Source organism: the organism of the source record quoted next, unplaced genomic scaffold, assembly GCF_019419815.1.
Source record: "Pyrus x bretschneideri cultivar Hongxiangsu unplaced genomic scaffold, Pyrus_bretschneideri_v1 Contig9, whole genome shotgun sequence".
In the NCBI taxonomy this organism is placed as follows: domain Eukaryota; kingdom Viridiplantae; phylum Streptophyta; class Magnoliopsida; order Rosales; family Rosaceae; genus Pyrus; species Pyrus x bretschneideri.
In genome coordinates, this window is record NW_025999831.1 from 3,702,312 (window position 1) to 3,714,132 (window position 11,821).

Genomic DNA, 11,821 nt, shown 5'->3' on the forward strand with positions numbered 1-11,821 from the left:
AAGAAAAACCAATGCAAGTTGGCAGTGGAAATATGAAATCAGATAACCCCACCATGCATTATTTCAATTTTCTCTTAGTTTTAAGGGTATGAAAAAAGATAAATATAAAAAAGCAAAAAACAAACAAAAAAAGGCAAGCCAGTTATGCCAGGACCATATCAAACACATATATAACATGCATGTGTGGGGATTAATAAGTCCTATGACCATGATGGATGGTGGAATTTATTTTTTTATATTTATATTTTCTACATGTAAGAGACTTAACTGTCTTATAAGGATGCAAACTCTTTGAACTCTTTAGAATTAAAAGCTTGATGGGTTTGATATCATTGTTGTCTGAGACTTGAGGGTTTGGACCACCAAAAGAAAGGGCATCTTTTTCAGATGTGGGGGCATCTTTTAATTATGTGATATCCTTGGTCACTTTCTCTTTTGATTTATAAATTGATATATCATGTTTGAGTTAGGATTCAGTAGGCTCAAACACAAATATCAGAAGGAACTTAGTTAATTAGAACCCTACATCTACTTTCTGTCCAATGAGACAATGATATATGTCTAAACTAATTATTGAGTGTGAAATAGTGATATGAATTGCATATAAACATCAATTGAATTGGTGTATATATACAATTTCTCCATAGAATATTTTCTTGTTTGATCTATTTCCTTATAAATCAATTAAGGTTTACCATTTTCAATACACACTGACTTATCAATATGGAATTATAAATTAAATTGGTTATTGTTTTTATCAATGAGTGGATCTTCTAACATGCAGAGAAAAAAAAAGTATGACCAGGCAAATAGCTCGTTAGTTTAGTACACATTAGAATACTATAACTATTATTTGACACAATGATCCATTGAGTTTTACGGTACGTTTGAAGCATCACTCTAAATTACAACCGGACTCAAAATTGAATTGTTGGCTGAGCCATGCGACCCACCCTCCAATTTTAGCCCTGATCCTTCCTTAAGACATGTCATAGATCACACACAGTTGCACCCGCAGAGCACGGCAGGCAATACTCCTGCAGCTTTCGGTTTGCTGCAACGAACTCAACAAGAACATGAGTCTGCAGTCTTGAACACGCAATAGCAGTAGCACAATAGAACTTTTTTAGGGTTACGTTTAGGCTCCGATGCCAAATAGAAATTTATGGCTTAATTTTCATGTATTGCATAATTTGGTATATAAGTACATACTATCCTTGTTCTCAAAGGAAAACAAAAAAAGGACACAAGAGATATCCTTCCTAATAAAGGACTCTAACATTTACACAATATTTACGGTCCTAATTCTAAAGATTACTCACGGCAACAGTCATTGATTCAAAAATTATTCGGGGACAAACATTCGCTGTGAGCAAAACTTTGTAACAATGCTGCTTTCTTAAGGTCCTCATTAATCTAGTGGTGATAAACTTATGAACTAAAATTATTCTTTCTATAACTAAACAAACAAGAACCCGCAACTTAAATTATCCCTGCTATATCTAACAGTAGATAAACTTATAAACTTAAATTTCCTCTTCGTTCCTCTAAAAGAACACATATTTTGGCCTCTTAAAAGTGGGATAGGAAAAGCACTATGTCTAGATAGAAGCACGACTCTTTTTTTATCCCACAATTAATTATTGTGAGAGGTTTTATCTCTCAAATGATTTTACAGCATTGGATGTACTGGGTCTTATGGATCTTCCTCTTTTTTAGAGTCTCGCAACATTTGTGATTATTGTTTTGTAGTTTTATATTTTTGTTTTCAAGTATCCTCTTCATGGGGTCATATTCTTAATCTGATTGTAATATTTTTCCCTTTTATAAAGGTTAAAAAAATTAATCGGGTGCAACACATATGTGTGGTTAAAACATACATATAATTATACTATACACAAGTAACAGCACCGACAAAAATGAGACATTGAGGAAGTTTAAGGACTTAAAAATAGAGAAACCAAATTTTGAGACTAAAGTAAATTGGGTAATAATTCAAGAAATACTGCTCCAATTCACTCCCCTCTACATTATTGTTTCAAGCTTTGTCGAAACTCTCTCATTCTCTTGGAATCTAACATGGGCAACTTGACTTTTTTTTCCTTGGTGTTTGCAAGTGTTCAAGGACTCGTGTGCTTATTTGAGAATACCAAAAATGTAGATGAGAGAAAAGTTTAAGTCCATGCATTTGTAGTAGGCCATAGTACTTGGCTTAATTGATCATAACCAAGTCCCCTCTCGCTCTCTCTCTCTCTCTCTCTCTCTCTCTCTCTCAGGTGGTCCTAATAAACATGTACTCTCCTATTCCATGTCTTGTGTCTTTATCTTCTTTTCCTCCACTTCCTCCACACATAAACCTGCTTGACTTTAACTTCCAATCGTTAAACACTGTTGGGGTTGTGTGGCCCTTGACGGGTACATTCTGCTGAGGCAACATGTTTTGCTACCCAAATATACATAACACAAACAAAATATGAAACATTTGAATCAAATCAAAGAAAACAGTTATAACTAGTTATAGAAACATATGGTCTACGTATATTAGCACTAGTGTTTGAGGACTGTTTTTAGCTTGTTTACTCCAAAGGGGAAGGAATAAATGTTGCCATTTCAATTTGCATATTCCCATCTGGCCCTTATCTATCTACCTGAGAAATAATTCTATCAAATGAGGGAGCTATTTAGGGTTATGGGTTCGTAGGTGGTTATTATTGTACTTGATTAGGCAACTTTTGATTAGAAGTTTTAACCGGTGCATGATTCCATGGAGAAAAATGTTCACGTAAGTGTATTCCAGATGCTATGATGGTAATACTCTTAGGTTGAAATCAGGCCTACGGAGGGAAATTTGTGGGTTCCGCATAAGTTAGTATTCCCTTGGAAAAAAACAACTTAGATAACATCTTATATGAAACGAATTTACGGCCACGCTGACGTTATTGCTCTAGCAATGCAATGTCATGTGAAGAGAAACTCACATGTGGCATTGTACAATACAACCGAGACGTTAGGATAACAGTGAATTTATCCCATGTAAGCTTTTCTCCTCAAGGCAGGTTTATCTAGGAAATAGTCTAATGCCTAGGCATATATAATACAAATGGCGTGCCCTTTGAGCACAAACTGAACCGATAGGTGCTTGGAAGGCCAATATACTCAACCAGATAGTATTTCACATACTCATTCAAAAATGTAATCATTCAGTAGATTACCGGAACGATACATTTTTCTTTTCTGGAATGAATTATGAAACTAGAAGAAAGATATTACATTATATTTTTTCCTTTTTGTAAACGGATAACTGAAAATAATTACGTAGTACTTTCAAGGAGTTCTGAAAACTTGTAACGCACTTACTAATTACGGCACCATTCAGTTGTCCTAGCCATACTATGAAAAACTTCAAGCAGCAATGGATGAGTTCCTCTCGTTGAGAATGCGGTAGTATGTGTCGTGATCTGATGTGTCTCTGAATCCAGGAATGAAATCCGAAAAGAATCTGAGGACTGCAGCTAAATGTTGCGAATCGTTGTAGGTAAATGCTGACTCAAGAAACAGCGAAGGTCGGATGGTACTGACCTGAAAATTTCAAATTACAGTGTTAATCATTGTCAAAGTGCATGAGAGAATTGTTACCTTTTATTTTAACACAATAAAGTTAGGAGAAGTGCTTTCATAAAATAAAATAAAAAATTAGCATATACAGCTGGGAAAATATGGCACATAAAGAATTATATCAAAGAATTCAATAATTGAAAAAGAAGAAAGAAAAAAAAAGGAAATTCAATAAAGAATGGAAAAGGATACAGCAATGACAGTTCAAGAAAACATCTTCAGGTCTAAACAAAGGAAATTTGCAACGCTAATCACTAAACACAACATAATAGGTTCAGCAGTCTCAACAGCAAGAGGCTAAGCACCAAGGAGTGGCGATTGACGTTAAAACAAAGCAAAAATTAAAGAGATGCAAAACCAACAGGAAAATGTATTGGCTATCTGATTAAGAATATACACATAAATCCTTTCTTTCCTCAGATTCCAAGGTAGGAATTACCTTGTACTTCCGTGCATAGCGTAATGCTTCAAGGTAATATCCATCTTGCACTAGTAACAGTACATAGTCATGATGTAAAGAAAGCTGCCTCATCATATCTAAACCCAACTTCCTTGTTCGAGAGTTCTGACGGCCAGACTCTAGGAGTTGCATTGCTACTTCTTTAGAAGGTTCAAGAATCTGTTGAGAAACAGTTTTCACCGTGAATATCAGATCAAACATAAGCAGCATACTGTCGCAAGCATACATTTCTAATAGGCTGTTCATATACCTTGTTTATGACAAACTGCCCAAGTTCTGCATATCGCTCACTGCGTGACAGCAATTGTACGGTCAGGACGTAGAGATTAGGATGGACTTCAACCTTTTCCAGATTAGCACTGCAAACATAGCAAATAAATAGAGTAAAGAACTGTGATCATTGCCTTATACATTCAAAATTAAAGTATTTAACTTCACACCCATCACAGGAAACTTAATATTCTGGAGACATCTTAAAAGTAGGTTCGGGTCTAGGTAGGCTAGCCCCACAGGTTGAACCGATTGAGCAAATGATAACTTGATATCACCAGGTTCACAATCATCAATGTTTTCTACTAGAGAGGAGGAGAAAAAAGAATTACAAAAGGGGGGCAACTACGGTTTCAATATCCAATAATCAAGCCTGCCAAAGGAGTAGTAATGGCGAAAATAATAAGTTTACTTCAAGCCGAATAGAAAAATCTGTCTGTTTTAGTAAAAACAATTATTTATAGGATATGCGCCTTTGTAGGCAATTTACAGTTGTGCAACATCCACCTGTTTTAGTAAAAACAATCAACCAACTAGTCAAACCCCAGGTGCTTTACTCCTCAAAAATGAAATACGCATATTAGCTGTGTATTGCAAATACAATTCATGAAGAGCCTTTCTAAAACTGTGCAGTGCAGAGAATAAATGTAAGGCTAAAACTCTGTACCTAAGCCCATCATGACTGCATTCAAGGCCCTCACTGAAAGATTCATAAATATATGTCATACCTGCGAAGAAACTCAACAATGATGGCAACCAAGTACGAAGGTTCTCCAATAATCTCTTCTTCAACAGGTGCAAACACAAAACTGTACATTTCATCAGGTGAAATTGCTGGAGAGGTTGGTTGGGACTCTTGCTGCTCTGAACCATTAGCATCCAATGAGCTGTTGCCCGATCTAAGAACCTGATATTGCAAAGATGAAGACCGAACCTCACCGCTAGAAGTTTCAGCACCGGTTAACTTCCCCATGTCCACTTTACCATCGAACAACTGAGAGTTATTTGAAGTGGCCTTTGGTGCTTCAAAGCTTGCATTATCTTCAGAGTCGGAATTTGAATAGGTTAAAAATCTATTAGGCGATTCACTGTCCAATCCAGCAGCAGATTCATATTTAATGGATTCCCCAACTGCGTCTACTCTTCTAGAAGATACATCAGCACTAGATCCAGGGACACTCGTCTGTGGCTCACCAGAAGTTTTTGCAGAATTTATTCCCTTAAGATAAGTGCCAGTCTTAACAGAGTGGGAGTACGAGGAAACTAAAACATCTAATGCCCAGGAAACTGTAGATACAGGTCTCCGTTCTAGAATAACAGTGCGTGCTATTGATAAGCACAGTTGTTTAGCCTGAAAAGGAAATGGAACAAAGTTATCGCCAACAGTAATTAAGCAGTTCGACTGGAAAAAAGGTAATGAAACACCATCTTGGATGGTAAAATGGTTTTGAAATAATGAGCAAACCAAAATACACACTAAAAATATCATATAATTGCATGCTGTAGGCAGCTGACCTTAGAAGAGACAAAAATCTAGCAACTGATGAGCATACCAAAACCAAATTCTACCTTATTCGCTTCTAACTTCCGCCGTTGCAAGAATTCAAGTACTGATGGTACTTCTGAGCTACTGGCAGAAATTGCCTAGAAACAGGAAGAAAGAGAGGTTAATGCAAGAAAAGAACCCTTTTATTATTCTTATTCAATGAAAGAAAAGAAATCTCATTACTAGATTAAACAAAAGGAAATTAATGGAAACTTACCTCCAAATCTAAATGAATCTTCCACAAAAGTTGATTAGCAACATCACAGATGAGGTCAGGAACAAGAAAAGTCCAATTATCTCCATAGACGATTGCTTCATGATCACTTAAAACATTAACTTCTGAACTTTCGTTATTGTCCCTATAGGATCTCTGGGAAGAAGAATTAGACCTGGGGAAACCCCTAAATAATAGAGGAAGTGGGGCGGATATGGGTGCTTGGGAATCTGCAAATATGTCATACAGTATAACAACCTTCGCATCAACTTGATGCACAAGCAGTACATTATCAACCACACTCACAGCAACCTTGCTTGAATAAATTGGCAAAGAACCCTGAAAATTTAGGCAAACATCATTTGTGTAGAATGAGTAGATGTAAATAGTGACCACATGAAGCCAAGGTTTACCCATAAATGCACTCAAATTAAACTGATCACATGAAGCCATTATTTACTCATTAATGCACTGAAACTCTCACATATATCTCCCACCAATAAGATCCACATTTTCATATCCATAGATATAAGATATGCAGGGCCTTTTTATTTATTTATGCTGAAAATTGAGAAGTAAAACCAAAAAGTGATACTAACAAGGAAGCCAGCCCCAATTACACAAGTAGCCTAAAAATAAAGATAACCATCCGAAACAATCTAAAGCAGGATTTCTAAGGATTGGCAGTTTACTCTCCAGTAATTTGTCTATACATTTAAATGTAATTTAGTCGTGCTAGTATCCTTGGAAACACCAACAAATTTCCAACAAATTTAGATATGTCACTAGAGTATCTCAGATGCATCAGTGGAATATATAAATAATGCCCTCGCATAACATTCTCATGTTGCATAGCCTGCAACCAATTGGTTGACATTTTTTTGGTTATCAGAGCATCTCCAATGGGAGATGAAAAATATGTTGAAATGTGTATTTTACATTTTTGGTTTGCCAGAAAACTCTCCAATGGAGAGATGTATCCTAAGTTTAATCTTTTTTCATCTTTTGGTTTAGTGGTGGGTCCCGCCAATCAAAGACAGAAAATTAAATGGGGCTCATATTTACATCTCTCCCATTCAAGTAGAACTCCCATTTACATCTCCTGGAAATGTAAATATGGTTTTTTGCATCTCAATTTTGCATCTTTCCATTGGAGATGCTCTCATAAAGGGAATCAAAGCCTTCATCTAGCTAAATCCCAACCCATTTTCCCACCCAACCTCATCACTAGGGCCAATTGGTTGACGTTTCAAATTAAAGTGGATCAAAACATTTTAACAGAGTTTGAACACAAAACTTACCTGTTGTACAACCACATCACGGTAAAACCTGTAAGAATGGAGGAGCATTGCAATCCTATCAACTTGCAGGCAGTATATTCTGCCATAGCTGAACAAAGAAAGACAGTATATAAGCCTTGATTTTGGTTGGCCAATAAAAACGGGCAAAAAAAAGGACAGGAACCTACACAGTGACTATAAAAACATCTTCAGCAGCAAGGACAGGTTTATTGTTAGCTTCAGACTTAGCCATTGCCATCTCAAACTTTGGCAGACGAATAATGCCTGCAGACGAGAGCTACCCAGAAGAAGTAGCACATGTGTCAAGACTAAAAATTAGAGAAATACATGCATATAAATGAATAACTATGCTAATAAAGATAATTACAATGGGACTACAAGACAGAAAACTATCTTATGAGTAACTCTTTTACATCTCTTTAACAACGAAATACAACAACAACAACAACAAAGCTTTTTCCCACTAAAGATTTAACAACGAAATGAAATTAAAAAATACTGCCACGTGTTACAGCAACAACTGTTCATGGAAGTAATTTCCTGATCCATTTTTCTTAATGCCAAGACAGCAAACTTAAAAGATTTAAACAAACACATAATCAGATTTACACATACCTGAAAACCATTGAAGGTTTTGCACTGCATTCCTGAAGCAAGAAGAACCATGCGACTTTCATGTGTGTAAACATACCAACTCACATTCAATTTCCTCGTCTCAACCAATTGGAGTGATTTTGACTCAGAATTGCAAGCAAACAAGTCCAGTCCACTGAGATTGAAATCCATGTTAGCAAAACGAATGAAAGGCAAAACCTTGGGGTATAGCAAATGAGGTTGAGAGAACAATAAGAAAAAAATTGTTATTGTAAAGATGATTCCCTAGAAACATTTCACAAAACATGCTCTATCTGCTCTAAACTCAAGATTTGGTACGAGACCAGACCCTCCACCTAGAAATCCTTTGCATGGAACCACAACAAAGACAAAGTTTCTTGACCATGTAACTGAATGGCCACATTATACGCAAAAAGCATGGCATGTTTTGAGTGGGAAAATGCAATTCTATCCAAATAACCAAGAAAGCACTCATTAAATATAGTAATTTAAAAAAAGAAATTAAAAAACCCTCCAGCAATGACCCAATTATAATCTTTTATGTCAACTATACCATTACTTGATTAATAATGCTACTTGAAATGTAGCAGTTTAACTTCTTCTTGATGACCAGACATCCATTACCATGTGAGACAAGTGGAGGAAAGATTGGGCATAACAATAACCTGCTCTCTCTACTTGCAGCACAACAGTCCCTCACCTCCAAGATATCAAAATACATTACCCTGTGTTGGTCCTACTTAACACAGAATCCGGACAAAATACTATGCACATTTGTCAAATATCCTTTCCGTATCCAAACTTAACCAATACACATTTGGATATGCATGCAGCCGTAGCAGGGCGCATCCCTATCCAGTAGTCCATATCTTAATTTTTGGAATGTATGTGCTTTATAGAGTATGACAGCAGAGAAACATATGTCCAGCCCTTTTGCATTAACATTTTTTGCTTCCCAAAAAACCATATGTCCAACCAAAAACTACATAGATAATGATTATATGAATAATCCACACTTCAAGTAATAAATTGTATCAGTAATATTCATATAAAATGTGAGGAAACGTATCCTTACCTGGTCTTTACAAATACAATATCACACAATGGGCAATCCGTCCAAAAAAATCCCAGTATGCTCTCAGACTCTGACTTGCACCTCTGACTAAAAGTTTCCCCACTTCCTCTATCGCAAAACTGTATCTCATGATCAGATCTTTGGATTGCTATAAACTTTGCATCTAAGGAATACCGAATAGATAAGATGGGCCCTTCAGTTATTGAATCAGAAGTAGGAGTAACCACAGGATCAAAAGGAACAGTCTTCCAACAGAAGACCTATCTCCAAGAAAAAAAGAGGAAAAGAAACACACCATCTGGATCACATTGGAATTAAAGACTTAAAGAATTGGATCCACTCAAATACAAATATCATATTACCTGATCTGATGTTGGGGAAAGCAGCAACTTATTGCCATCATCATAAAATAAACCCCTTGATCCAGCTACGCTGCTTCTTAGGGGCAGATACGGAATATAAACATGTGATAGAGCACCAGACCCGCTCAAACCAATACTAGACTGTGAACTTGATGCTTTTCCAGACATCTTGTTTAATTGATTTTCAGGCTTTTGAATAGTTATTTTGGGATTAGCAAGTACTGCTACGGATAATCCTCAACCAGGCTCAGCGCTGAAAAAACAAAAACAAAAAATTGTATAAGGTACAGGAAGAAAGAGACGAACTAGATACTCTAAGGGATCAAGTTAGTGGAACAGTATGAAAGTTAATGAAAATTTTCTAGAAGCATGAAGCACCTTTTTCAGAATGCATCCAACTACTATCTCCAAGCACAGAAGGTCACACTTGCTGGCTCAAGGCTTTTTTCGCAGCTATTCAGAGGCAAAAAAAGCACACTCAAAAACAATTTGTCTAGAAGATTACAAGTATAGAGCTTCCATACAATATGACATATGTACTATTAATAATGAAAATGGTACCGCGTTTTGCATGCAACTCTTTAATGCGAGAAATTCTTTCAAGCACATATCCCGTTCAACCTGTGGAACTTTTGCTGCAACACAACCCCCGTATTCTTTTGCCTACATGGAAGAGATATATTAAAAATATTGCACAATACACCATACAGATCCAGGGTTTTGTATACGACCAGCTCCTAGAATATATCGGTTTAAAATAAAAACTTTGTTCTCCAAACTGTCTGTTTTTAATGTTTTTTAAAGACCGTACAATGTAACCAAAAGGACACAAAAGATTAATTTCAGAAGCTATTATAATCTCTCTTCTTCTACTTGAACATGATGTCAATGTTTATGATAAATAGATATATTCAATCTTAAAATGCTTATTCAATTCCACAACATAAATATTTCCTGCCTATATTCCATTCCACTCTCGGACAATTTCATATTTCTGGATTAAGTAAAACTCTACATAATAATTAACATTTTAAACATGCATCACACTCTATTGTTCGTGCAAAGCTTCAAACTTCACAACAACCAAAAACTTCTCGTGCATCGAAAATTTAAGGCCGCATTTTTCAACTGAAATTTAAAACCTTGACTAAATGCCCTGGTACTAAAAGTCTCTGTGCAGCTTCTCCTAATCCCTCGGCGCCTTAAACTAAAATTAAATATTTCAAAATCAACAAATTCGACAGCAAAACCGCCCAAAACAAGAAGAAACAAATCTTCTTGGATCAAAATGTATTCATTCACGTATAATTAATAAAATCAATACTTACAAAAAAGGAGAGACATTTACATACCTGAGCAGTACAAGTCACTAAAATTCGCTTAAGCGTGGAAGTAGAGTTCCTTTCTTTCATATCCCCCTAACTGTGAAAGAAATAGCAAAACTAAATAAATAAACAAATTTTTTAAATATATATATAAATTTAATAAAAATCGTATAATTGAAAATTACATGAGCTCTGCTAACAATGTCAGCTACAAAACGGTAAAAAAATCCCTCAATCAAACCCTAACTACAATTTGTTCAAATTCCTCCTATTTTCTCACAATTTACGCACAATTCCACAACGCGGAAGAGAGAGAGAGAGAGAGAGAGAGAGAGAGAGAGAGAGAGAGAGAGAGAGGAAGTTACCAGATGAATTGACAATCGGAAGTTTTGGGACGATCACAGTAGAGAGGGCGAACATCTCAGAGACTCGGACTGTGGTAATGTTTGGGGACGGAAAGGACTAACCGAAGAACCTAACAGTTGTGTCAGGCGTCAACGAATTGCCACGTTACTGGTGGGCTGCATCTTATGGCTTGTGGATGTAATTAGGTGAGCCTTTGATTTGAGGCTTAGGTCATCTAATCAATGGTTCAGACAACCAGAGAGTCGAAAATAGTTATAAAATCGTCTTCAATCAAGGACAAAGTTAAAAGGTTTGTAGGCCCCATTGGACAAAAAAAGGCCAAACCGGACGGCCCAAATGAGCCAACCAGCCGACCTCGGGCCAGGCTAAAAAATTTGAATCTTCACGGCTAGTTGACTTCAGCTAGCCGTTATTTTTTATTTTTTTTTTTTGGCCAAAAATTTAAAAAAAATATTTAATTAAGGCGGTAATTGGTTATATGTGGGATGTTGCTTTTATAAGCATGTTTGATTGCTCAAACTTCTCCCACAGCCGATGTGGGACAAATATAATAGGTGTCACACATGCAAGCTTTTGCTTGCTCAATTCTCTCCTGATGTGGGACAAATATAATGAGTGCCCCAAATATAAGATTCCTATTAGAGATGATAAATGTGTATTTAATTTAAGTTG

At 36.2% G+C, this 11,821-nt stretch overlaps 1 protein-coding gene across 1 annotated transcript; it reads right to left on the reverse strand.

Annotated features, from left to right (window-relative positions):
• Positions 1-3,136: 3,136 nt before the first annotated feature.
• Positions 3,137-11,382, reverse strand: LOC103934223 (regulator of MON1-CCZ1 complex). The gene is made up of 15 exons (XM_009343953.3): positions 11,149-11,382; positions 10,811-10,880; positions 10,020-10,121; positions 9,837-9,911; positions 9,459-9,711; positions 9,097-9,356; positions 8,022-8,175; positions 7,574-7,683; positions 7,407-7,494; positions 6,109-6,444; positions 5,915-5,989; positions 5,074-5,696; positions 4,326-4,434; positions 4,055-4,234; positions 3,137-3,579 (listed from the first exon to the last, which is right to left on the reverse strand). The coding sequence occupies exons 5-15, from the start codon at positions 9,624-9,626 to the stop codon at positions 3,403-3,405; spliced, it is 2,280 nt and encodes a 759-aa protein (XP_009342228.2). The 5' UTR covers positions 9,627-9,711; positions 9,837-9,911; positions 10,020-10,121; positions 10,811-10,880; positions 11,149-11,382; the 3' UTR covers positions 3,137-3,402.
• Positions 11,383-11,821: the final 439 nt, after the last annotated feature.

Coding starts and splice junctions, on each gene's coding strand:
- LOC103934223 (XM_009343953.3), bottom strand. CDS start 9,626: ATGTCTGGAAAAGCATCAAGTTCACAGTCTAGTATTGGTTTGAGCGGG. Junction 8,176..9,096: donor ATTGTATTTGTAAAGACCAG/GTAAGGATACGT, acceptor TTTCAATCTCAG/TGGACTGGACTTGTTTGCTT. Junction 4,435..5,073: donor ATTGTTGAGTTTCTTCGCAG/GTATGACATATA, acceptor CTATGTTTGCAG/TGCTAATCTGGAAAAGGTTG.